The 26,655-nt window shown below is 48.9% G+C and overlaps 2 protein-coding genes across 5 annotated transcripts in view; one reads left to right on the forward strand and one right to left on the reverse strand.

Moving 5' to 3' along the window:
• The first annotated feature begins 495 nt into the window (after nucleotides 1–495).
• On the forward strand, nucleotides 496–16,388 carry PARP2 (poly(ADP-ribose) polymerase 2). 2 transcript variants are annotated; one of them, XM_083710511.1, is made up of 19 exons: nucleotides 496–653; nucleotides 2,279–2,487; nucleotides 3,070–3,191; nucleotides 4,478–4,690; nucleotides 6,287–6,418; nucleotides 6,771–6,841; nucleotides 7,845–7,895; nucleotides 8,485–8,581; nucleotides 9,077–9,152; nucleotides 9,251–9,353; nucleotides 9,447–9,606; nucleotides 10,230–10,368; nucleotides 11,001–11,064; nucleotides 11,579–11,713; nucleotides 11,839–11,972; nucleotides 12,663–12,762; nucleotides 12,865–12,963; nucleotides 14,694–14,812; nucleotides 15,184–16,388. In XM_083710511.1, exons 2-19 carry the CDS (start codon nucleotides 2,336–2,338, stop codon nucleotides 15,341–15,343), a joined length of 2,127 nt encoding a protein of 708 aa, XP_083566637.1. In that variant the 5' UTR covers nucleotides 496–653; nucleotides 2,279–2,335; the 3' UTR covers nucleotides 15,344–16,388. The 2 variants fall into 2 exon arrangements, with proteins under 2 accessions (XP_083566637.1, XP_083566638.1); XM_083710512.1 differs by lacking the exon at nucleotides 496–653 and adding an exon at nucleotides 694–1,180.
• TEP1 (telomerase associated protein 1) overlaps nucleotides 16,305–26,655 on the reverse strand; it is a 55,600-nt gene continuing 45,249 nt past the window's right edge. For all 3 annotated transcript variants that reach the window (XM_083710509.1, XM_083710510.1, XM_083710508.1), the window contains exons 45-56: nucleotides 25,630–25,737; nucleotides 24,389–24,515; nucleotides 23,669–23,736; nucleotides 22,177–22,309; nucleotides 21,354–21,493; nucleotides 20,896–21,008; nucleotides 20,526–20,675; nucleotides 20,283–20,415; nucleotides 18,925–19,030; nucleotides 18,174–18,280; nucleotides 17,241–17,345; nucleotides 16,305–16,938 (exon numbers count right to left, since the gene is read on the reverse strand). In XM_083710509.1, the coding sequence (XP_083566635.1) occupies nucleotides 16,804–16,938; nucleotides 17,241–17,345; nucleotides 18,174–18,280; nucleotides 18,925–19,030; nucleotides 20,283–20,415; nucleotides 20,526–20,675; nucleotides 20,896–21,008; nucleotides 21,354–21,493; nucleotides 22,177–22,309; nucleotides 23,669–23,736; nucleotides 24,389–24,515; nucleotides 25,630–25,737 (1,425 nt within the window). In that variant the 3' untranslated portion in view covers nucleotides 16,305–16,803. The remainder of the gene's footprint in view (nucleotides 16,939–17,240; nucleotides 17,346–18,173; nucleotides 18,281–18,924; nucleotides 19,031–20,282; nucleotides 20,416–20,525; nucleotides 20,676–20,895; nucleotides 21,009–21,353; nucleotides 21,494–22,176; nucleotides 22,310–23,668; nucleotides 23,737–24,388; nucleotides 24,516–25,629; nucleotides 25,738–26,655) is intronic.

A 26,655-nucleotide genomic window follows, 5' to 3' on the forward strand; every position in this document is an offset into this window, starting at 1 on the left:
GGGCGAAGTTCCCCCCTTTCCGGCTTCTCCTGCCCAATCTCGGACTTCGCCGGGACCCACATCGCTGGGGACTCACCCACCTCCAGGAGGCGGCACCCTGCTAGGGTGATGCTCGGCCCTTCTCTCAGACCTTCCCAGAGGCGCAACAAGGGTGACAGACACCCAGCACGTGGCCTCTTCGGAGAGCTTCCGCCCAGCCAACGGAAAGTGAAGCCTTATTCTAATATATATTGTCCGGTGTTTACTCGCCAACAAGGTCATGGTGTGGAGAATCCATTATATTGGAATCCATATATTGGCCCGGTCCTTCCTGGCCTCAATCTCGGAACTGTAACAAATAATAATAATAGTGAGATAAAAGAAACACTAGGGAGGGAAATGCTAAACTGTGAGCTGCGACCATCACGCAACGCTTCTAAATTTGCATTTCCCCGCCTCCTCAATGGTGCAAAAGCGTCAAACAAGCTGGAGGTCCCCTACGCGTGCGCACGCAGATTGCTTTTTATCGATTCGCCGGAGGCGTAGCATGCAAAACAGACGTATGCAAATGAAGTAAAAAGGGGTTGGCCCGTGGAACGTTCCCCGGGAGCAGGAAAAAGGCGCTGTTTGCAGCCGCGTAATAGCTGCAAAAAAGAGAAGGCAACGCGGAACAGGTAAGTTGGAAAAGCGGGTCTGCCTATTCAAGCGCGGGGGGGGGGGTGTTAATGCATAAAAATAGGGAGGGAGATCGATGGAAAATATTGCACAGAGCGGTAGATTAAAAAAAAATAAAAGGAAGCGGGAGGCAGATCACCAGCTTGCTTGCAGGCTCAGATGTTCAGGATCAAGGAATTAGGGAAGTGGGCTGGAGGGGGTTAAGAGGCCAGGTCGGGCAGGGCAATTCAGATCAAGAGCTCAGCCCCAGAAGAGCCAGGGGTGTGTCCTGGGAAATAATGCACACCAGTTGATTGACTGATTGTCACCATATCTTTAGTTTTTATTACGATTAGCAAGGTTTGGTCACGCTGGGGGGTCGGCATCACCGCGGTGGCTGAGGAATCCGGACTTCCCCGGAGTCGGGTTTCTATCTGCGGGATCATAGTGGGGCGGAAATGGTGTCTCGAGGGCATGTGACGAATGCATTTCACCGCAGCTGATTTGAAACAGTCCTCCTGGGCCAGATAAATGTTGGTGAAGTTCGGTAGGTAAAGCACAGGTGAATTCCGGCAAAAAGACCAGCGTGATTATTGCAGCAGGAGCTTTTTCATTGGGTGCATGAAACGTCCTCTTGTGTGAACATAACAGCAATGGTTTGCTTGTGTGTGCTTGTACATAAGAATTATGAACATCGGGGCCATAAAGGCAGTGATGTGCAAGAGTTACGGTTGGTGACATTTCTGTGTTTGCTTCATTTCGGTACCTTTTGGCCACCATGTTTACAATTCCTGTTCCTGTGCAGGAATTGTAAACATGAGCAGCATTGGGTGCCAGCCTTGTTGGGCATCTGCCAAGCCCAGGAAGGGTCGCTCTGCCAATCTTCTGCTCCTCTTCCTTGTCCTCTCCCTAGTGGGAATGGGACCCAGAGAGAGGGGAGTAGCCACAGGCTTCCCTGTTGTGGCTTCATAAAGGTCTGAGGGAAGGCAGAAGGAGGGCCTGACCCAGTACAGCCAGGGAGTAAATACCACCGGCTCCTGACAGAACTGCCAGTGGCTTAAGAGATCTGTTGGGGCAGCCCACCCTGCTTCCCCAGGGTTCCTTAAGTCTGCCATCGACCTGAGAGGACTTTGCATCATTTGATTTAGTATTTTAAAATTGCATCCTGCCTGGGAAGCCTTGGCAGAAAGGCAGTCCGTGGCACAAAGGTGTGCCCACTCAGACAGAACAGCCCCATTGGCTGTGCCCGGCCTGAACGCCCCCACCCCGCAAAAGCAGGAAGTGATGCTACAACTTTCCACACATACGGCCAAGTGGGCTCTCAGTGGCTTCTGTTGCAATAATTTTTTTGGTCTATACCTGTATAAGGTGCCACAAAACTCTTAGTAAGTATTTGCCATAGTAAGGCATGTAGTTCTGAAGCCTGTGCTTGAAGAATCATAGACTTGTAAAGTAAATCATAGACTTGTAAAGTTGGAAGGGACCCTGAGGATCATCTAGTCCCAACCCCTGCAATGCAATTGTCTCATATGGGGATCAAACCTGCAACCTTGGTGCTATCAGCACCTCACGCTAACCAACTGAGCTTCTTGCTGTAGAGGTCATCTGCAATGATCCCCAGTGACACTTCGGCTTCCTCGTTTAGGTGATTGTGTGAGGTGTCGACTCAGCCTTCTTTGCATGCTCTGCCGCCGCCGCAGGGATGAGACGGAAGCGGAAGGCCCCCGAGCGCCAGAATGGGGAGCCCAGCACTGCCGGGGCTGAGTTGGAGCTGCGCTGGGAGTGGGAGACCCCTGGCAAGAGGTGGCAGCAGTTCTTGCCTGAGCAGAGCGAGATCCTAAGCCAGGCAGCCCGGTGAGTTGGCGCAGGAAGCTGCTTAATATTGGGAGTCGGATCACTGGGTCACTAGACATTGGCTGGCAGCATCTCTCCAGGAGTTGAGGGTCTTTCCCCAACCCTATCTGGAGATGATGGGGATTGTGGCACTCCAGATCAACCTTTCTCAACCTTGGATCTCCAGATGCTGCTGGACTACAACTCCCATCATCCCTGACCAGTAGCTAGGGATGATGGGAGTTGTAGTCCTACAACATTTGGGAGGGGGCAGTGGTTGAGAAAGGCTGCTCTGGATGCTAGATGACAACTCCCATCATTCCTCACCTGGAAGTTCCCTTATATCAAGCCAGACCATTGGTCCATCTAAGTCAGTGTTGTTTTCATTGACTGGCAGAAAGGATCCCCCTCCCCCTCCCAAAAAATCTCTATTTGGAGATGCCAGGAATCGAACCTGGACTCTCAGCATGTGGAGCAGATGCTCTCCCTCTGAGCCAGGCCCCTTCACCACATTGGTGCTCCCATTGTTGACCCCCACACATGGAGAAGGCAGGCCGAATTGAGTCAGGGTGATGACATTGGAGGCTTCTGCATTTCCTACAGAGCCGGGAAGCTCTCTGCGGACATTGGGGAGTCCTGTGTGGACCTGCGCAAGATGCTGCAACGGAACAAACAGACGGGGCTGGAATCGCGTGTTGCTGCAGCTGTGCGGGATCAGGATTCCTGTGAGCAAACTTAATTTTCTTGCATTTTCTTAGTGGATCCCGCCAGCGGACCAAGAGTCTTTTCTTTCCCATGGGCCAACTTTGACAGATGAGCAAGGCCACACACCTGTCAGTCGCCTGATGTCCTTATTGTCAGGAGCTATTCCTACTCTCGAGTAGGACCTTGGCAGAGACACATGCCTGACTGGCATGTTCCCTCCATCCTGGCCAATCGTTCGGGAGCTTCGAAAGCTTTCTTCTGCCCAAACATCACAGCAACCGATGCCAACAGATATCTGCACACTTAGGGATCTGCAGAGTCTTCGCATCTTGCGTAACAGACCTCAGCAACTCAGCATTTTGGCTAATCTACTTTATTTACATATAAACACACAGAGATCACTGCAACATGGCTCCCTCTCTCTCTAACATCAGACAGCAAAGAGAAAAAACAAAGGACAATAATCCCACTTCACGAAACACAGTGACACAAACATCCTGTATCCGTCGCTTCCCACTTTGTGGAGTCAAAACATACACTGTCATGTGATAGACAACAATCCCATGACTGCAATCATGGAGCTGGAATTCTAACACTTATGACTTCAGGCAAAACTTCAGAAAGGCCACAGTACACGCCTTCAAAGGGGTTTGCTATGAAGTCCATTTGCAGTTTAAACACTGAAAGCTTCCAGGGGTCTGGTCTGAAGTCATGCAGTGATGCAACTGCTGTGAGGAAGCTGAGTAGGTCGGTCCGTCTGGTCAGCACATGGATGAGAGACAGCCTGGGAACCTCCATGGATCCCACCATGAGTTCCTGGAATAAAATGCAAAGTGCTTTTCATGGTGCTTTCCCTGGCTGCAGCATCACCTACAGCATCACATTCCAAATGCGAGACAGGTTTGCTGCTCAGTGCAGACAGGGGTGTGTCAGCAGGTTAAATGCAGCCCATGTTGGGTGGCAAAGCCTCATTGGGCAGTGTGGGGGCATCACTGCAGGTTTTGGCCCTTAGCACAGGGATGGGGAACATGTGGCCCTCCAGACCGTGTTGGACTACAATGTCCATCATTCCTGACCATGCTGCCTGTGGCTGATGGGAGTTGGAGTCCAGCACCATCAAAACCACCCCTCTTGTGCCCTTTGCCCTGAAGGCAAGGGTTCCTCTGAGCACATGCTCATTTGCCCATTTCTCCCCACTGAAGGATTGCTAGAAAATGCCTCCTAGTCCCTTAGGATTTGCTTTGCCAGGTTTTGACTGAGAAATCTTCTCTCCTCCTGCTCTCTCCCTGTCACTGTGCCGGTCCAGATTTTGTTTGGTGCTGGCGAGGAGACGAAGAAGGCGAGTGGCTTCCTTACCCTGTGGACACCTGCCTGGCCCTGCAGGCCGCCAGGAATGGCCACGGAGAACCCACAGTGGAAGTGATGGTTGGGCGGACACGCTACAAGCTGGACACAGCCCGCATGGTGCAGACCAACAGCCAGACTGGGTTTGAACGTCTGATGGAACGCAGGGAGTCAGGTACAAGGATGTAGGGTTTTACGTTGGTGATAATACTTTGCATTCTTCCAGTCCTCATTGAGGCTTCAGAGTAACGTTGCAAGAAAGGCCAGCAAGAAAGGTTGGGAAGCTCAGGCCTGTGGACCTAGCATGCCTGTAGGACTCTCCCTGTGCTGCAGCCCTGCATTGCACCCACCTTGAATGTTTTTGCCAGGCCAAAATGTTCCCTTCCCTTCCAATAATGCCTTTTCATTGCCCGGGTGCAGAATGGAGAGGGGGCGGGGCTGAAATGGCGAAATTAACAGTGAAATCAAGAGGACATGTTGATGAAGTGTTTAAGCCACAGAGAGGTTAGGCTGGCCTCAACTAGAGCCAGGGCTTTTTCGGCTGCGGCTCCAACCTGGTGGAACGCTCTGTCACAAGAGACAAGGGCCCTGCAGGACTTGACATCTTTCCGCAGGGCCTGCAAGACAGAGCTGTTCCACCTGGCCTTTGGTCAGGGCGCAGCCTGACTCCCTCCTTTGGCAATCTTTACAAGACTTTAGTTTATGGTTGCCATTAATTTTGATTTTAATTCATTTTTATAATGTTTTATAATGTTGTACTGTTTTAGTGTTGTTAGCTGCCCTGAGCCCGGCTTCGGCTGGGGAGGGCGGGATATAAATAAAATTTATTATTATTATTATTAAGGAAGCATGGAAACAACTGGATTATCCATCAAATTATCACCCATATATGAAGTCACTGGCAGGATTTGAAAAATAAGCAATGGATTACTGAAAGAATTAACGGTAGCAGGGTTTAGACAACAACAATATACCGTATTTTTCGCCCTATAGGGTGCACCTAGTTTTCGGGGGGGGGGAATAAAGAAAAAAATATTTCCCCCCCAAGGCGCGGGGCTGGGGCGGGGGAAGCCCAAGCTTCCCCCGACCCCAGCCCCCAGAACAGGCTGCTATCCCCAAGCCTAGAGAGCCCAGCGGGAACTCCCGCCGGGCTCCCCAGGCTTGCGGAGAGCTGCCCAAAGCCCGGGGCGTGCTCCGCTGCGCTCCCCGGGTTTCGGGCTGCAGGTTGCTGTCCGCAAGCCTTGGGAGCCCAGTGGGAACTCCCAAGGCTTGCGGATAGCTTCCTGAAGCCTAGAGAGCGAGATGGGTTGGTGCGCACTGACCCCTGTCACTCTCCAGGCTTCAGTGAAAGCCTGCATTCGCCCCATAGGATGCACACACATTTCCCCTTCATTTTTGGAGGGGGAAAAGTGTGTCCTATAGGGCGAAAAATACGGTATGTGTTATAAAACAGCTAATAAAAAGAAGTTAAAAAAATCAATAATGAGGAAAGGAGGGGTGGGAAGTCAAGAGGAAACTTTGTTTAAAAATGTATATGATGATAAATGTTTTGAAATATTTTTGGAAACTTCATAAAAATGCCTTCTGATCAGCAAGTCCTAGGCTCTGTGGTTTAACCCACAGCGCCACCCACGTCCCTGGGAGATACATAGATGGGGATATATTTATGCCAAGGTAGAACCAGTTCATAGCCTCCCAAAATCTCTCTTCCACTTTTCAGAACCTGCAACCAGCAGGCCTGCTCCACCCTGGGCTTTTCTCTCTCTTTCAGACGCTGCAGAGACTGAGGACGGAGGATCCCAGCCAAGCAACAGCATCTCGGGGACCGAAAGCCCCATTCCTGCTAAGAAGGCCCGGGGCGGAGGAGATACCGCAGCATCTCAAGGAGACGCAGATAACAAGGGTAACAGCCAAATGGAACAGGTCTTAGTGGATCGGCCTGTCAGCCAAATCCCCCAACAACTTGAGCCTAGCAGCTCAGACCTTGGGGATATAAGCAGGTGGTGATTTATAGCATGAACTGAAGCACCTCTCCCAGGAGGCTGCTGGCTGTGTTTATTGCCGGAAAGGACTGCCTGCTTTTAAGCAGCTCAGGATTAACACTCTCAGGAACTAGAACCGTGTGTATTTTTAAAGAAATGCCGAGGTTCTTAAGAGGCTAGCTAGTAGCGTCGTAGATGCCAAGTTTGTGAGGGATGGGGTGAATTTAATCGGCACACCTGTGCTCCAACCCACCTCCTCTTTTCCCCCCGCAGAGGCTGTGAGGACGCTGATAGTGAAGGGAAAAGCACCCGTGGATCCAGAATGCTCTGCCAAGCTGGGCAATGTAAGGCACCTACTGGCATGAATGGAAAACCGTTGGCCTCTAGTTTGCTGAGACTACCATTCCTGACCCTCGGCCTGTCAGTCTGAGGCTGAAGGGATTGGGAGGCGAGCACCACCTTGGCTAAGCCTCATAATAGCAGCCCCTCTTGACTGAAAACATGTAAAACGCACGTTCAAAAACAGAAGGGAGGTGGTTTTTAATTTACAGCGGTAGCTTGGTTCTCAAACTCTGTTCCGGAAGTCTGTTCCAAAACCAAAGCGTTCGAAAACCAAGGCACACTTTCCCTTAGAAAGTACTGCAAAATGGATTAATCCATTCCAGACTTTTAAAAACAACCCCTAAAACAGCAATTTAACATGAATTTTACTATCTAACAAGACCCTAAAATGAAAGCAATAAACAATATACTGCAGTCACACAATCAATCAATCAGTAATAATAATAATACCTTTATTGTCATTGTACAACCTGTGTAGCTGAACTGGGTTCTACACAGTCAGAATAACAAACCAAAAAGAGCCACCAAAAGGCAAAATAAATAGCAAAAGTAGACAGACCTCAGTGTAACACTCAAAACAGAAGCATGGCACTCAAACAGAGCAGGTTGAGCTTCAGGAAAAAGTTCGCAAACTAGAACACTTACTTCTGGGTTTGCATTGTTCGGGTTCCAAGATGTATGAGAACCAAGATACCACAGTATTGTACTACTCTTTGAGTAACAGGGATGGGCCTTCCCTATGGCCTTTCAGATGTTCCAGTCTACAAATTCCCACATATTGCCCCAGGGCTGTTGGCAGTTGGAGCCCAACAACAAGGTCGGTGGTGGGGGACGACGACAAGTACCTCCATTCTGAAGTCAAAGTTTACCAGGGACTTAAGAACAGGCATGTTGGGCCACAACAGTTGGCTGGTCAATCTAGCTCGCTATTTTCTAATCATTTCACTCTGAAAATAACCATCTTTTTTCTTCTCTCTTTTCTGCTGCTCTTCCTTCCCAAACAAGGCCCATGTTTATTGTGAGGGAGACGACGTTTATGATGTGATGTTGAATCAGGTGAGTGGGCTTGTAGGCTACTTTTCGCCTGTATTTTAATGGATAGTTAAACTTGATGCTTGTATAGCGCAGGGTGATGGAAGCAAACGGGGAGATTCGTGTTCAAATCCCATAAACCTTGAGCCAGTCTCTCTGCCTAACCTACCATTGCAGGGTTGGTGTGAAGATTAAACAGTTGCGGGGAGGGGAGGTATATATACTTTGCTTGGGAAGGAGGGGCATCACTTGCTCACGAGGAGATACTTTTCTCAAATTGCACAACAGCCCAGATCCGGAGCTTTGGGGGCTCTGGAGTTATTTGAGACCGGGAAGTGGCTCCACCTCTTCCTCTGACAGCCGCAAGTGTTCTTCAGCAGATTCCCAACTGAGGGTCCTTCAGCTGTGGTTCTAGGGGACCCTGCTTGCTCCTCAAGTTCCTCAATCTGTGGAGTATCTGGTTTATCCTCCAAGGACCCCATACCAGGTCAGGGCTAGGCATGACTATAACATATGCACCAGATGAACTTTTCCAGGGAGGGGTATTCAATAAATGTGCTGCTGCTGCCACCGATCTGCTCTCACCGTCTTCCTTCTCCTTGGTTCCTCCCAGACAAACCTCCAGTTCAACAACAACAAATACTACCTAATCCAGTTGTTGGAGGATGACAGAGCCCGGAACTACAGCGTCTGGATGCGTTGGGGGCGTGGTGAGTCGGGAACATGGGGGCGATCGTATGACACAGTCGCTGAGGATGGAGCCCCTAGAGGCTGTATAACTTTTGGAGTTGTATCCAAAGTTAGTCATACTCAGAGCAGCCCCATGTAAATCAATAGACATGGCTTTCTTACTTGCGTTGATTTCAAAGGGTGTGTTCAAAGTTGAACCTCTGGTTGCTCATGATGGCTTGCAACAAGATGGGAAATCTCACTTTCAGGTCTTGTTTGTGAGCTTTGCCCCAGCAATCTGGTTGACCACTGTCGGAGACAGAGCATTGGATTGGCCCCATATAGTTCTTATCTGCTTCCTCCATTCCAAAGTGTGTGGTTGTGGCTCTGTAGAAACCACCCCTTGGAGCCACAGCTCTTGGACTTTCTTCTCAGCTCCAGAAAGCAACACGTCGTCTCTTCCACTGTCCCACACTCTATAATGGTGTTTTTTTCTTAGCCTTTCCCCATTCTCTCTTTGTCTGTTTCCTTCTCAGTTGGCAAGCCAGGTCAGCACTCGCTTGTGAGTTGTGCTGGAGATTTAGCTAAAGCCAAAGACATCTTCACCAAAAAGTGAGTCACATTGATAATTTTGGAGGTATTCCCCCATCCCATCCAATGCCTGCCCTCCTTGAACTGGTCTCGTGTCTTCTTTCCTCTACCTCTTTTAGGTTTTTGGACAAAACCAAGAATGAGTGGACCAAGCGTTGCAGCTTCCAGAAGGTTCCTGGCAAATATGATATTCTCCACCTGGACTATGAAGCCAATGATGCAGTGAGAGTTCAGGGAGGGAAAGAGCAGGGAGGGGAGGTCTTGTGGCTGAAGGACGCTCTGCCTCATAAACTTTAAGCTTTACATTCTTTCCAGAAGGAAGAGAAAGCTGCCTCGCAGAAGACAGCCTCGTGCCCCAAGCCTGTGTCACAGCTGGACCCACGAGTTCAGGCCTTGGTGGAGCTGATTTGTAGCATCCGCACCATGGAGGAAATGGTGGTGGAGATGAAGTATGACACCAAGAAGGCTCCTCTAGGCAAGTGGCCCTAACTTGTCACTTTTATATCTAACTTCGTTCAGGAGCTCTAAAGAGAGAAGAGCGGCAAAGAGGAAATCTTTTAATACAGAAATCTGGAAACCACAAGAGGGGAGAGTGTTCTCATGCTCGAATCCAGCTTGCGAGTTTCCCACAGGCATCTGGTTGACTACTGGGTACTGGATGGGCCATTGGCCTGATCCAGCAGGCTCTTCTTGTGTTCTTACGTTTGGAGTGAAACCTGGAAGCAAATGTCTCATACTATATAATAAAACCCTAAGGATGTCGTCACGCTACAGTTCTCATGGCCGCCAGTAGACTTTGGCCCTTTCTTTCTCCTTCCCCCACAATAGCGGTGGCAGCAAAGTGTAAAGGGAGGGGTGAATAGTTGTGGTTTAGGCAAGGGGGGTCACGTGCAGGGGAGTGGCATGTGCAGGGGTGCGAGCCCCTAGTGGTTGTTGTTTTAATTCCACTGCTCTACACCATTGGGAGAATTGTTGCTTTCCATTTCATTTCAAATGGGCTGCATGCCTGGGCAAGTTAAGGCATAAAGCCGAGTAACTTTTGGGGGGCAGACAGAAATACCTTGGGCTGAGTTCCTCTCTCTCCCATGTCCCCTCCAGGAAAGCTGACGGCTGAACAGATCAGCGCAGGGTACCAATCTCTGCAAAAGGTAGAGGCGTGTCTCAAGCGGAAGCAGACCGGCCGTTCCCTGGTGGAGGCCTGCAATGAATTCTACACGCGGATTCCCCATGATTTTGGGTTAGTGCTGCCGGGTCAGGGGCAACCCTCCTTACCTTGGGCTCCCAGTGGCTCAGGGATGGGACTCTGTTGTCTCTCTATACTCAAAACTCCGTACAGCATTGTGCACAAATATTTGGTGCTTCTCAGCCCCCTTTCCAAGTCATTCGTGATCATGCAATATATGCCTCCCCCACACCTTCCTGCCACGATGTGGATGCAGAAGGAACAATTGCCTCATCCACCAGGCTCTTTTTATGTTGTCAACAACAACAATCTTCTGCGTGCTTTACATAGGCACATAAGAAAATATTGATCAAATCAAGCATTAGAAACTAGAATAAGGTGTACCAAAATATAGATAAACTCAACAGTTTTAAACCAAGTATATATGGTAAAATTCCCCGCGTGGATAGGCATTCCTTAACAAGGTTTGTAGCAGCTGTTGAAAACATCAACAGTGAAGGTACCTGCCTAATATTTCATAACTGGGGAGTTGCAGAGAGCAGTTGCTGCCACACGAAAGGACCAATTCTTTGCAAGTGCAGAACAGTGTTTATGGAGTGCAAAATCCAATGCATGTATATACCCCTCCCCTTCGTTTCTGCAACCTTTCCTAAAGTCTGTGCCCCCACCCCGATCCCCTTTTGCAGACTGAGGACTCCTCCACTGATCAGCACAGAAGAGGAGCTGCAGGAGAAGGCCCAGCTGCTGGAGGTAAGAGCGCTCAAATGCGCAACTGAAGTGGGGGGAATGAATGGGATTCCCCAAGTATCTGGCCAAGATCATGCTAGGAAAGGGAATTTCATTTTAATATATATATATATATATATATTTTAAAAAGCAAGGAAGAACCGCAATAACAAAATAACCCATAAGATATAATTAAGGCTATGACATGACATATTCTTTCTTTGTTCTTCATTCTTATTTAATTTACTAATAATCTCAACAAAATTGTAAATATATATTTTTTAAAGGAAATTGAATTTCCGCCCCATGCAAATTTGGAGCAATGAGTGACTGAGCCTCAAGCCTCCTAACTCCCCTCATTCCAGATGGGGGGTGGGAGAAGGAACTGTTTGAGACTATCCCAATCAATCAATCAATCAATCAATCAACAGACAGAAGATGCCCACCATGGCTGGATCAATTTGGGTAGTGCTGGTGGTCCTGCTGTCCTGTGAAAATGCTCCTGCCACTCCCGCCTGCTTTCCTTTTGTCCCTCAAGGCTCTTGGCGAGATCCGTGCTGCCATTAAACTGGTGCGGTCAGAGCAGCTGGACAAGGAGCACCCGCTGGACCGGAACTATCGTGGCCTCAGCTGTGAGATTCAACCTTTGGAGAGGGATAGCCCTGACTTCCCAGTATGTGGGGGAAGGGGACTGGGCCGGGAGGGGAAGTCCCAGGAAAACTCTGCCCATGCTTTAAAAAAATTAAAATATTTGGGGAGTTGTTGCTTCTCCTCTGATAGCTCCCTACTCCTTCTCAGGTCTTAGAGCGCTACCTGTTGTCCACTCATGCTCCCACGCACCAAGATTACACCATGACGCTGCTGGAGGCCTTTGTGCTGAACAAGGAGGGCTCTGATCCAGACTCGACCTTCCGCTCTGACCTCCCCAACCGGTGAGTGGAAGGAGCGGGGTGGGGGGAGAGAGAGACACCCCACTTGAGCCTGTTTTTATTTATTTATTGCATTTATATAGGCCACCTTTCCTCCAAGAAGCTCAAAAGTGTGGCCTACATATCCGTCCTGGATAGCTCAGTCGGTTAGAGCATGGTGTTGCTAACCCCAAGGTTGCAGGTTCAATCCCCGTATGGGACAGCTGTGTATTCCTGCATTGCAGGGGGTTGGACTTAGATGACCCTCAGGGTCCTTTCGAATTCTACAGTGCTATGATTCTCTTCTCACAACAACAACAACCCTGCGAGGTACATTAGCCTGAGAGCGAGCAACTGGCCCAAGGTCTTGCAGTGAGCTTCATGACTCAAGTGGGGATTTGAACCTGGCTCTCATGAGTCATATCATTCTAGAATTGTAGAGTTGGAAGGGGACCCCCAAGGCTCATCTAGTCCAACCCTCCTGAAATCCTAGCCCAGCACTGTAACCTCTAATCCAGCCTTTCTCAACCTGTGGGTCCCCAGAAGTTGTTGAACTACAACTCCCATCACCCCTAGCTAGCAAGGCCAGAGCTCAGGGATGATGGGAGTTGTAGTCCAACAACATCTGGGGACCCACAGGTTGAGACACCATGCTAGCTCTCAACCTAGAGATCCCCATTGTGATTCTCTTCTGGGCTTCTTCCCCTTTCTCAGGACACTGCTGTGGCACGGATCGCGCCTGGGTAACTGGGCAGGGATATTGAGTTGCGGGTTGCGGGTGGCCCCCCCGGAAGCCCCCGTCACTGGCTACATGGTGAGTCTCCCCACTTTGTCCTCTGCTGAGCTCTTGGCCTGTTGCTCCTGGCTCAGCTCACGGCAGGGCTGACTTACTGACCTTCCTTTCCTTCCCTTCAAGTTTGGGAAAGGGATCTACTTTGCTGACATGTCCTCCAAGAGTGCCAACTACTGCTTTGCCACCCGCGAGAAAGACGTTGGCTTGCTGTTGCTGTCGGAGGTGAGATTTGCATCCCATTTTGGGAGGAGGGGCAAGAGCGCCTGCACACATAGACTACAATTCCCATCAGCTCCAGGCTTTATATGTAACTGTGTGTTTTTGTAATATTTCATTTTAAGTTGTCTGTTGTTTCTTCAGGGATTTTTTTTTGGGGAGGGGGGAGCACACCACTTAGAGGTGTTTTAATACCAAGCGGTATCAAAACTAAGTAATTAAAAAAATCACAATTTATATGCACACACAAAAAGGGAATGAAGGGCAGATGAAATTAATGGACTATGGAGAATTAGATAAAATGACAGGAAGGATTCGAAACCTGCAGGATCAGAGATTCTTGGAGGACTGGAGTAAATATGTGAATTATTTGAAAAGTAATTGTAATCAGCAGATTACGATAGTAGGACTACAAGAAGTTTTGTAAGGAGGTCTATGTGAAATATTGCAGAGAAAAGCATGAAGAGAATTATTAGTGAAAGACGATTAAAAGTACAGTGGTACCTCGGGTACATATGCTTCAGGTTACACACTCTGCTAACCCAGAAATAGTGCTTCAGGTTAAGATCTTTGCTTCAGGATAAGAACAGAAATTGTGCTACGGCGGTGCAGCGGCAGTGGGAGGCCCCATTAGCTAAAGTGGTGCTTCAGGTTGAGAACAGTTTCAGGTTAAGTACAGACCTCCAGAACGAATTAAGTACTTAACCCGAGGTACCACTGTAATAGTGAAACTAATGAAATGCAGATTAAGTGATAAAGACTGAAAAATCTTCAGATGTGGTGGATGGAAGTCCAAAACATTGTATAAGATAAGAAAACATGATGTATGTTTTTTGGAAACTTTATGCAAAAATTAATAAATATATATTAAAGAAAAAAGGGGAAAGAAGGGAACTGTAGTCCAGAATAACTGCTTACCCCAGCTCTAGCCTTCCCTGGAGTGTAAATAAGAACATAAAAGACTTGGGGTGGGGCAGCCCTGTGATTCAAATTTGCAGAGTGTAGGCCCAGTTTAGGCTGACTTTCGGAGGGAAAGGACTTGTTGAGGAGTGACAGTGGGGTGTTATGGGCTCTGTGGATGGATTGAACCCTCTGACTAGCCTTTAGCTTACTGGCAAGAACTGCTGGTTCAGTACAAATTAGCCATAGTGGTTAGAGCATCTGACTAGGACCTGGGAGAGACCAGGGTTCAAATCCCCACTTGGACCAAGTCACTGCCTCTCGGCCTAACCTGCCTCACAGGGTTGTTGTGGGGAGTAAGTGAGATGGGGGAGAACACTGTCCCCCACTCAGAGCTCTTTGGGATCCAAATGCAAGAATTGATAACTACCGTAATATTAAGACAAGTGCCTCTGTGCAGTTAAGATGGCAGTGAGCTGAGATGGCACTACCCCATACATTGCCTCTGTGCAGTTAAGATGGCAGTGAGCTGAGATGGCACTACCCCATACATTGCTTACAGGACAACTGGACATATTACATTAAAAAACACCAAACAAAATGTTAAAATAACTTTTAAAAAGCGGAAGGGAAAGGGGGAGGTGTGCCTGGGCCAGACCTGGGGCTCAATCTTTTAAAACCAGTATCCCCAGAACCCATCACCGCCACATATTCCTCCTCCTTCTGATCACTTCTCAAATTAGAGGCCATTTACAGGAGTTCAGCTACAGTGTTTTAAATATTCAAGTGATGTATGCATGAGCTGGGGATGAAGTTCTGCTCTCCCGCCTCCGCAGGTAGCTCTGGGCGAATGCAACGAACTGTTGGAGGCAAACCCTGAAGCGGAGAAACTGCTGAGCAGCAAACATTGCACCAAAGGGCTTGGCAAAATGGCCCCGGCCAACAGCACGACACTGTGAGTTTGGAGTAGGTGGAGGAAGCCTACCTGGCTGAAAATTCAAAGGCTGTCCTTAAGGCAGCAGAGAGATTTGTGGACCAGGGCATTTCCATGCATCTCTGAATAAATAAAAAAATTCCTTCCAGTAGCACCTTAGAGACCAACTAAGTTTGCACACGAAAGCTCATACCAATAACAAACTTAGTTGGTCTCTAAGGTGCTACTGGAAGGAATTTTTTTATTTTGTTTTGACTACGGCAGACCAACACGGCTACCTACCTGTAACAAGATCTCTGATTAAAAACACTCCTGGCGCGGGCAAGGAACATGGGTGCTTGTGTGCAACATGAATTTCTAAACACTGTGTTCTCTTTTTCCTTCCCTGGCAGCCATGGGGCTCTGGTCCCCCTGGGCCCTGCTGCAGAAACCGGGGTGGTGAACCCCAACGGCTACACCCTGAACTACAACGAGTTCATTGTCTACGACCCACGGCAGGTGCGCATGAAGTACCTCCTCAAGGTGCGCTTCAATTTCACCCAGCTCTGGTGAAGTTCAGGCGATGCAGAAGAAAAACCACAGGCCTCATTTTTTTCCAAGCTGACGTCTCAAGTGCCTTCAAGCTGAGAGACTTAAGAACTTGACCTCCTTCCATAGAATTTTATTCCTAGAGTGCAGTTGATTAAAACTTGATTTAATACACTGGCCTTGTTAAGGGAGTTGACGAAGGCACCCCTTTTGTAGAAAACAGGCTATGGTGTTGTGTTAGGAAGACTTTGGAGCAGCAGTGCGCTGTAGGCCTGCAAACCCTTTCTCAAGTCATTTCAAAAGCCCTTCCCACCCTTGGGTTTAAGGTGTGTCACCCATTTCCTCACCCTTCTAAGCCCACAACTGCCGCTTCTGCAGATTGGTCAGTAGTAACACGCCTCTTCTGATGTTTGCCAAGTGCTCTGGAATCACCTTGAAGCAAGATGAGGAGAGGCTGAAGGAAGGCGATGCCTCAAGGCCTTTGAAACAGTGGATTGCAAAGGCCCAGGTGCCTCCTTTGCTGAGTGTCAGGGGGGTACCGGACTCTCCTTCTTGCTATATGGTTGTGGAGTGGTGGCCTCAGTCTCTACTGGCATGTTCTCTCCCTCCTCCCAGGAAGGCATGCAATGAAAGAATGGGGGCCTCTTGTCTCAGAAAGCTTCCCCATTCCATGCCTTAAAGCAGAGTTTCAGCTCAGGACATCTCTCTTATTACGCAAAAGGCAATTTTGGTCACACAAACCCTTTTGTCAACTGCATAGGATGTCATGTGGGGACAAGTATAAAGGTGACCCGGCCAAGCCAAAAGGAGCTTCTGAAGTCTTGCCACAAAGCACAGGGACTTTCAAAGATGCCCCTATGCTGTGCCTTGAAGGCCCAATATCCAGGCTTCAAAGTGCAGCACCAGCCCACGTTGCCATTTCTCAGCCCTGCTGCTCCTCACTGTTTACTAAGTACAGGTTCTTTAGCACAGAGGAACACAAAAATGATTGACATTGCTCCATTTTATTGCTTAATTGACTTGTAAAATAAGGAAAGGCACACTAGCAAAATAAAAACACTATACAGAAGGCATCAGTGGTTGCAAATTTGTCATCACAGTATTTTGAAGGCAAAGGGTCGCAAGGGAAATCTGTACACACAATAGATTTAGCCCTTCTGAAACTTGTTTTTCACTTCTGTGGTTAGGTAGAAGGGAGCTACAACCCCAGACTCAACCCCAGACTCCAGCCAGGTTTCTAAGGTGGTTCCTCACACAGTTATCTGATCTTTGTGGCCTACAGTTGCTAAGCAAGCATAGGCTGCGGCAGAATCACAGCCTCCACATCAACTAAGAAGCCAGGCGGGATCTGCAGATTCCAGCTGCTGAGAGGGTGGGGCAAGGCTGAGGAGGTAGCAGCGAAACAGCTGCATTCATGTCTGGAAAGGAGAAGTGCCAGGCTTAAGAGGTTGCTGGCAGGAGCTCCCCCCAGGAAGACACATTCCTCAAGCAGAGACGGAGCCCCACTCTAAGGAGTAAACGTTGCCCAGAGTGTCACCCGCATAGAGAAAAAGGGAGGAGTCTGCATCGATCCAAGGCTGGAGCTGTGAAACTGGCCCATGGCATCGGAACTGGCCCAGCTGTGTAAAGAAAACAGGATAGAGAACAAGGAAGGGTTAGGAGAAAAGCTTTGCATACAGAAATGAAAGATGGGGAAGAGGTTAGATTTGTTGAATTCATATATATATTGTGCTTTATTTACATCCTGAAGCAAATTTACAATCGTTGAAAAACAACAACACTTAAGGCATATAAGACATGATTCCCTACCCCAAAAGAATCCTGGGAACTGTAGGTTAACCATTCACAGAGCTACAATTCCCAGGACTCTTATGTAAGAAATGCCCCACAGGGAGAGGAAGGGGAGTGTGACGTTACTCACCAGTTTCATAGTGTTGCCATCCCAAATCTTCACATCTCGGTCATGTGATGCTGTTACAATCCTGTCTCCGAGGACATGCAGGGCTGTGATTTTGTCATTGTGAATCTAGTAACAGCAGACCCAGAAGAATTTTTTTTAAAGTTTGCTAGGGCTTGGAATATGCTTCCTTGGGGCCACAGGGGGGGGAGAGAGAGATCACACTGCCTTACCCCACCCTCTCTGTGACCCTGAGGATTCAGGCCAATTAAGGAAGTCCCAGTTCTCAAGCCCCGAGTGCATTTTTAAAGTCACTTTGCATACTCACAGTCATACTAACTATTACACTGTTTTTACTAAAATGCATCTGTGCTCAAAGTGGTTCACATTTTAAAAACAAACCAGTCTAAACACAGCATGATGAATGTATGTAATGCACTCAGGGCAGTTTCATCTCATTAAAAAATAGCATGTAAATTAAGAGTCTGGTTTGTGGTACAAAAAAAGCAAAGTCGGCAGAATTCCAGTGGACTTTTTCCATTGTTCCCCACAAGGCAGGATTTTCCTGCTCCACCAGAAGAACAAAAGTGCATCCATGCCACAAACATAAGACTGTTTTGTAAGCAACGTCTGCTCTTTTGGTTTACATTGCATAACCTTGGGCACTGTAGGTTTGTTGAGGAAGCTTCGATTTTCCTGCTAAAAGACCTAAAACGACCTTCCTTTACAGAACTGCAGTTCCCCTCGATGTGGATGCACTGCAAGTGAACTCTATGGAAACATCTCCAAACTGGATCAGGCCCCAGAGGTAGGCAAGGGCTCAAAATCCCTGTCACTTCCACAGGCACGTGACTCAAAATTGCACCCGGGAGGCATCAGGCTGCTGCTCAGGCTGATGATTCAGGCGCAGGTGGGTCCCCATTCATCCCCTCTTCTCCCCCCATCCCTAGGACTTGCCTTTTTCCTCTGCCAGCCGTCAGGCTTCCATTTATCCACTCTCTCCTCAGTCTGCCGGGTCTGAGTCCAGAGGCATCCTTCAGAGTCTGCGCATAATAGGAGTTTACCTGCCCCAATGGAAAAGCCAGAATTAAGAGTGCATCTCTCACTCCAACCCTAACTCCACTCCTTTCAAATCAGCTGGAGCTCTGCTAGATCAGGCCTATAGTCCAGCATTCTGTTCTCACAGTGGCCAACCAGGTGCCCACAAGCCCGTATCCAAAATCTACCACTTACACATCCACCTTTCTAAGGCAAACTGATTTCGGCTGTCTTTTACAGGGCTTTTCGTATTCTGTGCTGGAGTAGCCAATAGGGTGCCTGCCAGATCTCATTTGACTACAACTTCCATGCTAGCTGAGGCCTATGGGAATTGCAGTCTGGAGTTTTGGGGAGAGTGACCTTCGGCTACCCCTACACTGTGCCAATCTCCACCCAGTTAGAACCTACAAAATTATTGCACCTTGTTGGAATCTTAAGATATCAAATGTTTTAAGCCCATTAAATGTGATTTCATTCCAGGGGCAGGCCGTCAACACGGGCTCCTCTGGGGTTGCCAAGCAGGGGACACCCCTATAGTTTCAAGTATGTCCACACAACACTGAGCAACAAAAAGCTTCTGAGTGCAAGAGTGGCATTTTGCTTGAGCAAAAGTCTCTCTCAAAATATAAAAGTGAGACTGGGATAAGCAGGAACCTGGTCTCGGCCTCACCTTTGACCTGCCGGGCAACAGTGACCCAGACAGAGGGCCTTTTGGGTACCCATGGTATCTTCTCCAGGGCGTCTGTGTCCTCTAACTTCCCAGATTCGGTTACCCTCTAAAGGAACAAACAGAAGACGGCTCTGGTGAGGAAAGGGCAACTCAAGAAATTAGCAGGTCTCTCCTGGCAGAAGACCCACGTTCCACCTGCCTTGGGAGTTCTGAGCTGGTCAGACCAAGGGCACAACATCACAGAACAACTGAGGCAGCCATGCCACAATGACAACTGAGCTGCAGGATCTCCTTTTGGACTGGACAGCTAGGTGGAACAATTCCTGCAAAAACCAGGAAGTATCTGGAATGAGGGTGGGTAGCAGGAAGTTCAGATGTGGAGTGAGCAATCTGGGGAGGCCTGCAGAACCACATTTGACCACCCCCCACCCCCAGGCCTGAGGCCTGCACACATATATGCTTGCTTAAAGCCACCAAAGGAGCTGCTTTCTGAGCTGATATTATCCCTGGGCACTTCTTTCAAAGTGTTAAAGGCATCAGGAGACTTTGTACATAGTTTCCGCTAGGACTTGGGAAACCTGAGCTCAGGTCCCCCACATGGAGCTCCCTGGGCCAGTCACTTCCCCCTTTCCCCTAGCGTACCTCACAGGGTTGCTGTGAGGATGAAATGGGGGAGAACCATGAAAGTCACCTTGAGCTCCCTTTGAGAAAAAGGTGGGTTGTCAATGCAATCAATCCACCAATAATAAGCAGGGGTTATGCAGGTCGACAGCATCTTAAAAAGCAGACACATCACCTTGCCAACAAAGGTCCATATAGTTAAAGCTATGGTTTTCCCAGTAGTGATGTATGGAAGTGAGAGCTGGACCATAAAGAAGGCTGATCGCCGAAGAATTGATGCTTTTGAATTCTGGTGCTGGAGGAGACTCTTGAGAGTCCCATGGACTGCAAGAAGATCAAACCTATCCATTCTTAAGGAAATCAGCCCTGAGTGCTCACTGGAAGGACAGATTGTGAAGCTGATGCTCCAATACTTTGGCCACCTCATGAGAAGAGAAGACTCCCTGGAAAAGACGCTGATGTTGGGAAAGATGGAGGGCACAAGGAGAAGGGGACAACAGAGGACGAGATGGTTGGACAGTGTTCTCGAAGCTACCAGCATGAGTTTGACCAAGCTGTGGGAGGCAGTGGAAGACAGGAGTGCCTGGCGTGCTCTGGTCCATGGAGTCACAAAGAGTCTGACACAACTAAACGACTAAACAACAACATGCAGGTAGATGCAGCCTGGCAGGCTCAGAGATCAGCAATTGGCCAAATCCTGTGGCGATTCCCACCTGGGCCACTCAGTGGCCACTCACCATCTTGAACAAGGTTGGGCTGTGCACGGAGTCCCAGATGTGAAATATATGCCCCTCCTCCTCCTCCTCTTCCTCGGACACAGATATGTCAAAGCTCACGTGCTGCTGGATATCCCACACTTTGTCTGTGTATCTGGGATGGAGATGAAGAAGATCAGCATTGGAGCCATGGAAGGAAGACTGTTCCACCACCCAGAGATGTCTTCCCCCAGCCCCTCGAGGGCCGCCATTCCTCCAACTCACGGGTTCTGCTGGAAGCTCTCGGCTCCAGGCTGCAGCACCAGCAAGTCTCCGTCGGCCATTCCTAGGACTATGGGGCCGCTGGGCCTGAGCACCCCCACACAGAGCGCAGAAGACTCCTCTGCTTGGCGCAGGCACTTCCTGCGGGTCAAGCTGTGCAATGGGAAAAGGGAGAAATACACACAGAGAGAAGAATACAAAAAAACTCAGGATCAGCGACATGCTGTGGAGCCACAGCTGTGGAGAAGCAGAGGCCCAGAGGAGCTCTCTCTTGGTTATGGGGCTGAAAGCTCCATCGTGCAGTCAGGCACTCCCAGGACAAGTGGCTCACAATGGAGACCCAGCAGTCCTGGGACGGTTTGTGCAAACTTACCTGATGGTTCCATCGCGCTGCCTGCTTATGTACCAGAGGTTGATCCCATCAGCTGCCACAAGGATGGTGCGGCTGGAAGTGAAGGCTAAGGCACTGATGCAACGCTGGCTGGCCTGGGTGGTGAAAGAAGCAAAGCCAATGGTTTGCTATACTGAAGGGCTGGACGAAGCCTAAGGTGCATTTGGATAGCTCAGTTGGTAGAGCACAAGACTCTCAATCTTGGGGCCATGGGTTCGAGCCCCACGATGGGCAAAAGATCCCTGCACTGCAGGGGGTTGGGACTGAATGACCCTCAAAAATCCATTCCAACTCTATGATTCTCAGTTTGCAAGTCCCTCTTCTGGCCACCAGGTGGAGGCTTCTCCCTCCAAGCCTGCTTTCCAGCACTGGAGAGGTGAGGGGTGAGGAAGCTGTGGCCCTTCAGATGATGTTGGGGAGTCCAGCACCCTTGGGCTTACCTTCACTTTCTCCACTGCCTTGGCTTTGTGCCAGAGGACCAGGTCTCCGCGTTCCCCACCAGACAAAACGAAGTCCCCATCGGGGGACCAGGCCAAGGCCGTGACGGCACCGTGGTGAGAGGGAAGGTCTTTGGAGGCTCCTGTTGGTGAGCAAGGGGGAAAACAGCTCAGCAAGACAATGATCAGCTGGGACCAACCAATTTGCAGTTTTAAAAAGCGTATTTGGTCACATGCACACGTGCAACTTCTCCCCAAGAATGCTGAGAACCGTAGTTTGTCCAGGGCACTGGGAATTGCAGCTCTGTGAGGGGGTAGTTCGCAGGATTCTTGGGGTGTGTGCTTGAAATGGATGGTGTTTGTGCGACCCTAATGAGCACAGTGAGGGGAAAGGGTGGAGCCACAATGTGTCGTCGTGAGAGGTCAGCTGGAAATCTCTCCACCCTCCACTCCAAACACAGCTGGTTTAATCGTGTGGACACAAAATTCTAACAACAAATGAACACACCCAAATTGGTCATTAAATGTGGGGAGGCCTGTAAGCTCAGTGGGAGAGCTTAACTGCCTTGCATGCAGAAGACTCCCGGTTTCAATCGCTAAGGAGGGCTAGGAAGAATCTGCCTGAATTTCTGGAGAGCCCAGAGCCAATCCACATAGACAATACTGAGCTAGGTGGACCAATGGCCTCCCTCGATATAAGGCAGATGGGCTCTTTGGTAACGGACGCAAAACACAAGCAACTGTGCTCCCAACCAACCTTTTGGTTCGACCTACAAATGCAGGAAGAGCAGGGAGCTGCGAGAAGGCCCCCTACCCCGATACTAACCCTTTTCCTTGGGGGCAGCCCACACTCGGACTGTGTTGTCTTTGGATATTGTCAGGAAAGAGGAAGATGCTGGGGAAGCAGCAGCCCCACAGATGGCAGCGCAGTGGCCAGGGAAGACGTCAGGTTCCGCCAGCTGCGAGGAAACAGGAAACGAGTGAGCAAGGAGCTGGGAGGCAGAACAGGACTTGGGTCTAGGTGCCAAGAGTTGCCCATGAGGGAGAGATTATTATGGTGTAGGTGCAGGGCTTTCCCAGTAGTGATGTATGGAAGTGAGAGCTGGACCATAAAGAAGGCTGACCGCCGAAGAATTGATGCTTTTGAATTCTGGTGCTGGAGGAGACTCTTGAGGGTCCCATGGACTGCAAGAAGATCAAACCTATCCATTCTTAAGGAAATCAGCCCTGAGTGCTCACTGGAAGGACAGATCCTGAAGCTGAGGCTCCAATACTTTGGCCACCTCATGAGAAGAGAAGACTCCCTGGAAAAGACTCTGATGTTGGGAAAGATTGAGGAGAAGGGGACGACAGAGGACAAGATGGTTGGACAGTGTTCTCGAAGCTATGAACATGAGTCTGACCAAACTGCAGGAGGCAGTGGAAGACAGGAGTGCCTGGCGTGCTCTGCTCCATGGGGTCACGAAGAGTCGGACACGACTAAATGACTAAGCAACAACAACAGGTGCAGGGCAGACCAGGTTGGCTCCTATCCACTAACAACAAGAATGATACCTTGATCCATCAGTTAAGAAGAGTTTAAGCCATATTCTAACCTAGTTCTCAGTAAGTGTTCCAGCAGCTCTGAAGTTCAGCCAACTTTTGTCACTTTCCCCTCATGCATGCCCTATTTGTGAGAGGCAGACAAGCCCAGGGTGTGCCCAAGCTGTACCTTTGAAGCACATGCCAAGCACACTTTCCCTCAGAGGCCCTGTAGTTTGTTAAGGGCTGCTGGGACTTGTCCCTCTGCGAGGGGTAAACTACTGTGTGCAGAATCCCTTGAGGGAAAGAGTGTGCTTGGAATGTGCTTTAAAAGGTGTGTTGGGTACACAGCCTCAGAAGAGGTGATGTGTATGACATTTACGAGACCTTCAAACTGCTGCTGTGGCTGGTTTGCCCAGCCTTACAAGTGTAGCCAAGAGGTTGTGGGTTGTTTTTTTGGGGTGGGTGGGAATAGAGCCTAACAGGTAAACGTTAAGATATTTATTAGGCAACTATGGATAACAGGCTGCCATTAACGCAAGTAACTGCAGAGTCTTTGAGAAGTCAAATCACCAGCCAAATTTTCAAGGGCATTTTTGTTTAGGGCAGCCTTCGCCAACCTGGTGCTCTCTCCAGATGTTCTGGACTACAACTCCCATCAGACAGCACAGAACACTGACTAGGGGCTGGTGGGAGTTATAGTCAAAACATCTGGAGAGAACAAGGTTGGCGAATGTTAGTTTAGTACATCAAATCTACACACGCACACACACACACATATTCCCCCCATCTCTCACCTTCAGGGGCTTCCAAAGTTTCACTGTGCCATCACCGCCAGCTGCAGCCAAAATAAACTCTTTTTCCCCTGTGAAAAGAAAAAAAAGAAGAAATGTACTAACACCATGTTTATGAAGGTAGGGCAGAGGGCAAAAGGCAGGTCAGCTGTTCCAAGTGACAATACCCCTCACTGCCCAATTTTAAGGGCAATACTTCCCCACTTTGAAAATCTGTTCTCACATTTTTTCTTTAATCCTGGCTATTTATAAAATCATATCTGACCAATAATAAAATTATTATTTCCACATTCACTAAAATCTTCCACATCTAACTGGCAACTAAAAAGAGCCAACTTTCTCACGAGGAGGTGACTTTGCAGGAACCAAAGAGAGGTCTTCAGTCATGTAATTAAGCTAAGCTTCTTCAGAGAGGTCAAACTCCTCAGCAACCCACAGCCCCCTGTCAGACCTTGGTATTCTTACATTACCAAGTTCAAAATCTGCTAGACACCTCATATCTACAGTCTTGAAAGGGCTGCTTGCAATACCTTACTTGGACAGTGAACAATTTGAGCATTCAAACTTGTACATATTCGTGTGAACCTTAACCATATGCTCATCTAAAATAAATGCAAATCTGCATTTATCATATGTATCATATGGTCAAGTAACAGAGACCAGAATTTCAGAGCTCATTTCCCTTCCCTGGATTTTCAAAAAGTGGTGGCTGAAGTATCTTACGTGGATCTCTGAAGCCTGCACAGTGGTTGGCCCGGTCAGGGTGAGCCAGGAAGCGAGTCATCTCCAACCCCTGTCGGTTCCACGCCACCAGCATCCCATCCCTGCCCACGGAGAACACGTGTTCTTTCTGTCACAGGAACCAGAAAGAGTAGCAGTCAACAAGGGATGAACCAAGGCCATGCATATTTATCCAGAGGACGACTGCAACAAGCGTTCCATGCACAGAGTTAAGGCAGGGATGGGGAACCTCAGGGCCAGGGGTTCCTCCCTGCAGGCCGCACCCCTCACTTCACTGCCCCAAGTGGTTTTGCCTGGATGGAACAGGCCCTTGCATTCTGATAGTGCTTCTTGCTTGCATGGATGGAGAAGGGGGCGTTGTGCGGGGAACATTTACATTTGTTGCTCCACCCACTTTTGCCTCTGGCCCCACCCACCACTGGCATGTGGCCCCAGGAAGCCTGCCCAGAATGGAATGTGGTACCCAGGATGAAAAAGGGGAGCCAAGGCAGGATAGGCCACAGACACAAGGTCAATAATAGAGTTGGGGAGACTAGAATGGACCTGGGAGGACCTGGGAACAGCACTGAGGTTTTTTTAATGGCATCCATAAGACACTCAAGGCCAAACTATGCAAGATGGTAAGATGTATCTGTACTCAGCTGGGATAGCTCAGGCCCACGCTGGACAAGAGATTCCTGCACTGACAGGGGCTGCACTAGATAAACCAGCTCCTGGTGCCTTCCAACTCTGCAATGCTCTGATTTAACCTGTACAGCAGCGTTTCTTTGTTTTTGCTTTTTAATGTAAGGATTCGCTGTGGCGGCTGGTATCTGTGGGAGATTTCCTCCCAATGCAAATATGGCATTTTCCAAAAAAGGAGGGATTCTCTTCAGGAGGGGAAGAGAAGGCAACTTAGATAGGTTTTTCTCCCACCCACCGCCGTTGCTATTTGCAGCCTTCACCCACCCTGGCGTTCCCCAGAGGTTTTGGAGTACAACTCCCTCCAGCCCCACCCAGAAAAATATGCACATTAAAAGCAAACATGTCTTTAACGCTACATCTGGTTTGTCCCCTCAGGTGCCATTTCAGGCAGATGAAGAAGAGGATGTTCTGTGACTTGCCACCTCTTCATTTTAGAATCTGCAAAGCCCAACGTAGCGTGCTTTGCAGAATTCAGGAAAGCGTCTAGGGCCAAGGTAGGAAAATTAAGGACGAAACCTCAGAAGGATTCTATTGCCTACCTCACTCATGACACTGCATACTGGGCTTTGGTGGCCCAGGAATTCCTGGAGGCGCTGGCCAGTTTTGGGATCCCAGAGGCAGACGGTGCAGTCGTTGGAGCCAGTGAGCTGTTTGGGGAACAATGCAAAGGACAGGCAGGAAGTTAGAAATGGTGGGATGTACATCAGAGGCTACTAGATTTAGGAGACCTGCTGTGGGTGATACTCCCAACCACCTCAATTTCCCCATTGGAAGATGACAGGAGGAATCAGATGTTCCAAATAATCAGTCAGCAAGTTATCACCAGGGTACCAAACACATCAAAGCCAGTATCAGCACCTAGCATCCTTGGGGCAGCTGCCACCGTCCCAACACCCTGACAAGGGCCCTTCACTGGTGCCTGGTCCGAGGACTGGGGATGCCAGAGAATTCAGAGGAACGTAGAAAAGGAAGTGAACAAATACTGCAATTCACATGTCTGCCTGTTGTGGGATTCATTCACGTTGTTTGGAAGTCCACAAAGGATATGTAATTGATGACTTTTTGCCATCATTTTGACACTCAAATAAATGTAAGTTACGTAAGTTATGTAAACAGTTTTGTAATTTATGTTTAACAGAGAACATGTAACATTTAGCAGAAACTAAACTGCAGTGTAATGGAAACAGTGAAAAGTATGATGAATACAGGTCAGAACTGAAATCCCTGCCTTCTCCCATCCCTACTGGGCCATCCTTTCAATCCAAATAATAAATGTCTACTATTGGCCCTGCTGGTTGCAACTGATGAGAGCTGGGAGTCCAAGACAACCCAAAAGCAGCTTGTTAGCTCCCCTTGTGCCCAAACACTAGCTTTCCTCCCCACTCACTGCATGCAGGAGCCAACTGCATGCAGGATGAGCTACTGCAAAGAGCTGCTAGGTTAAATAGGTGGGTGCCCAGACCTGCCCTTTGGGAAGGGTGTAAGCTGGCTCTGTTTGGTCCTCCCCCCTCCATTTCTGGGATTCTTCGTGCATGAAAAGCCCACCTACCCACCTACTCCGTGCA

The sequence above is a fragment of the Podarcis gaigeae genome (genome assembly GCF_964106915.1).
Source record: "Podarcis gaigeae genome assembly, chromosome: 13".
NCBI classification, from domain to species: Eukaryota; Metazoa; Chordata; class Lepidosauria; order Squamata; family Lacertidae; genus Podarcis; species Podarcis gaigeae.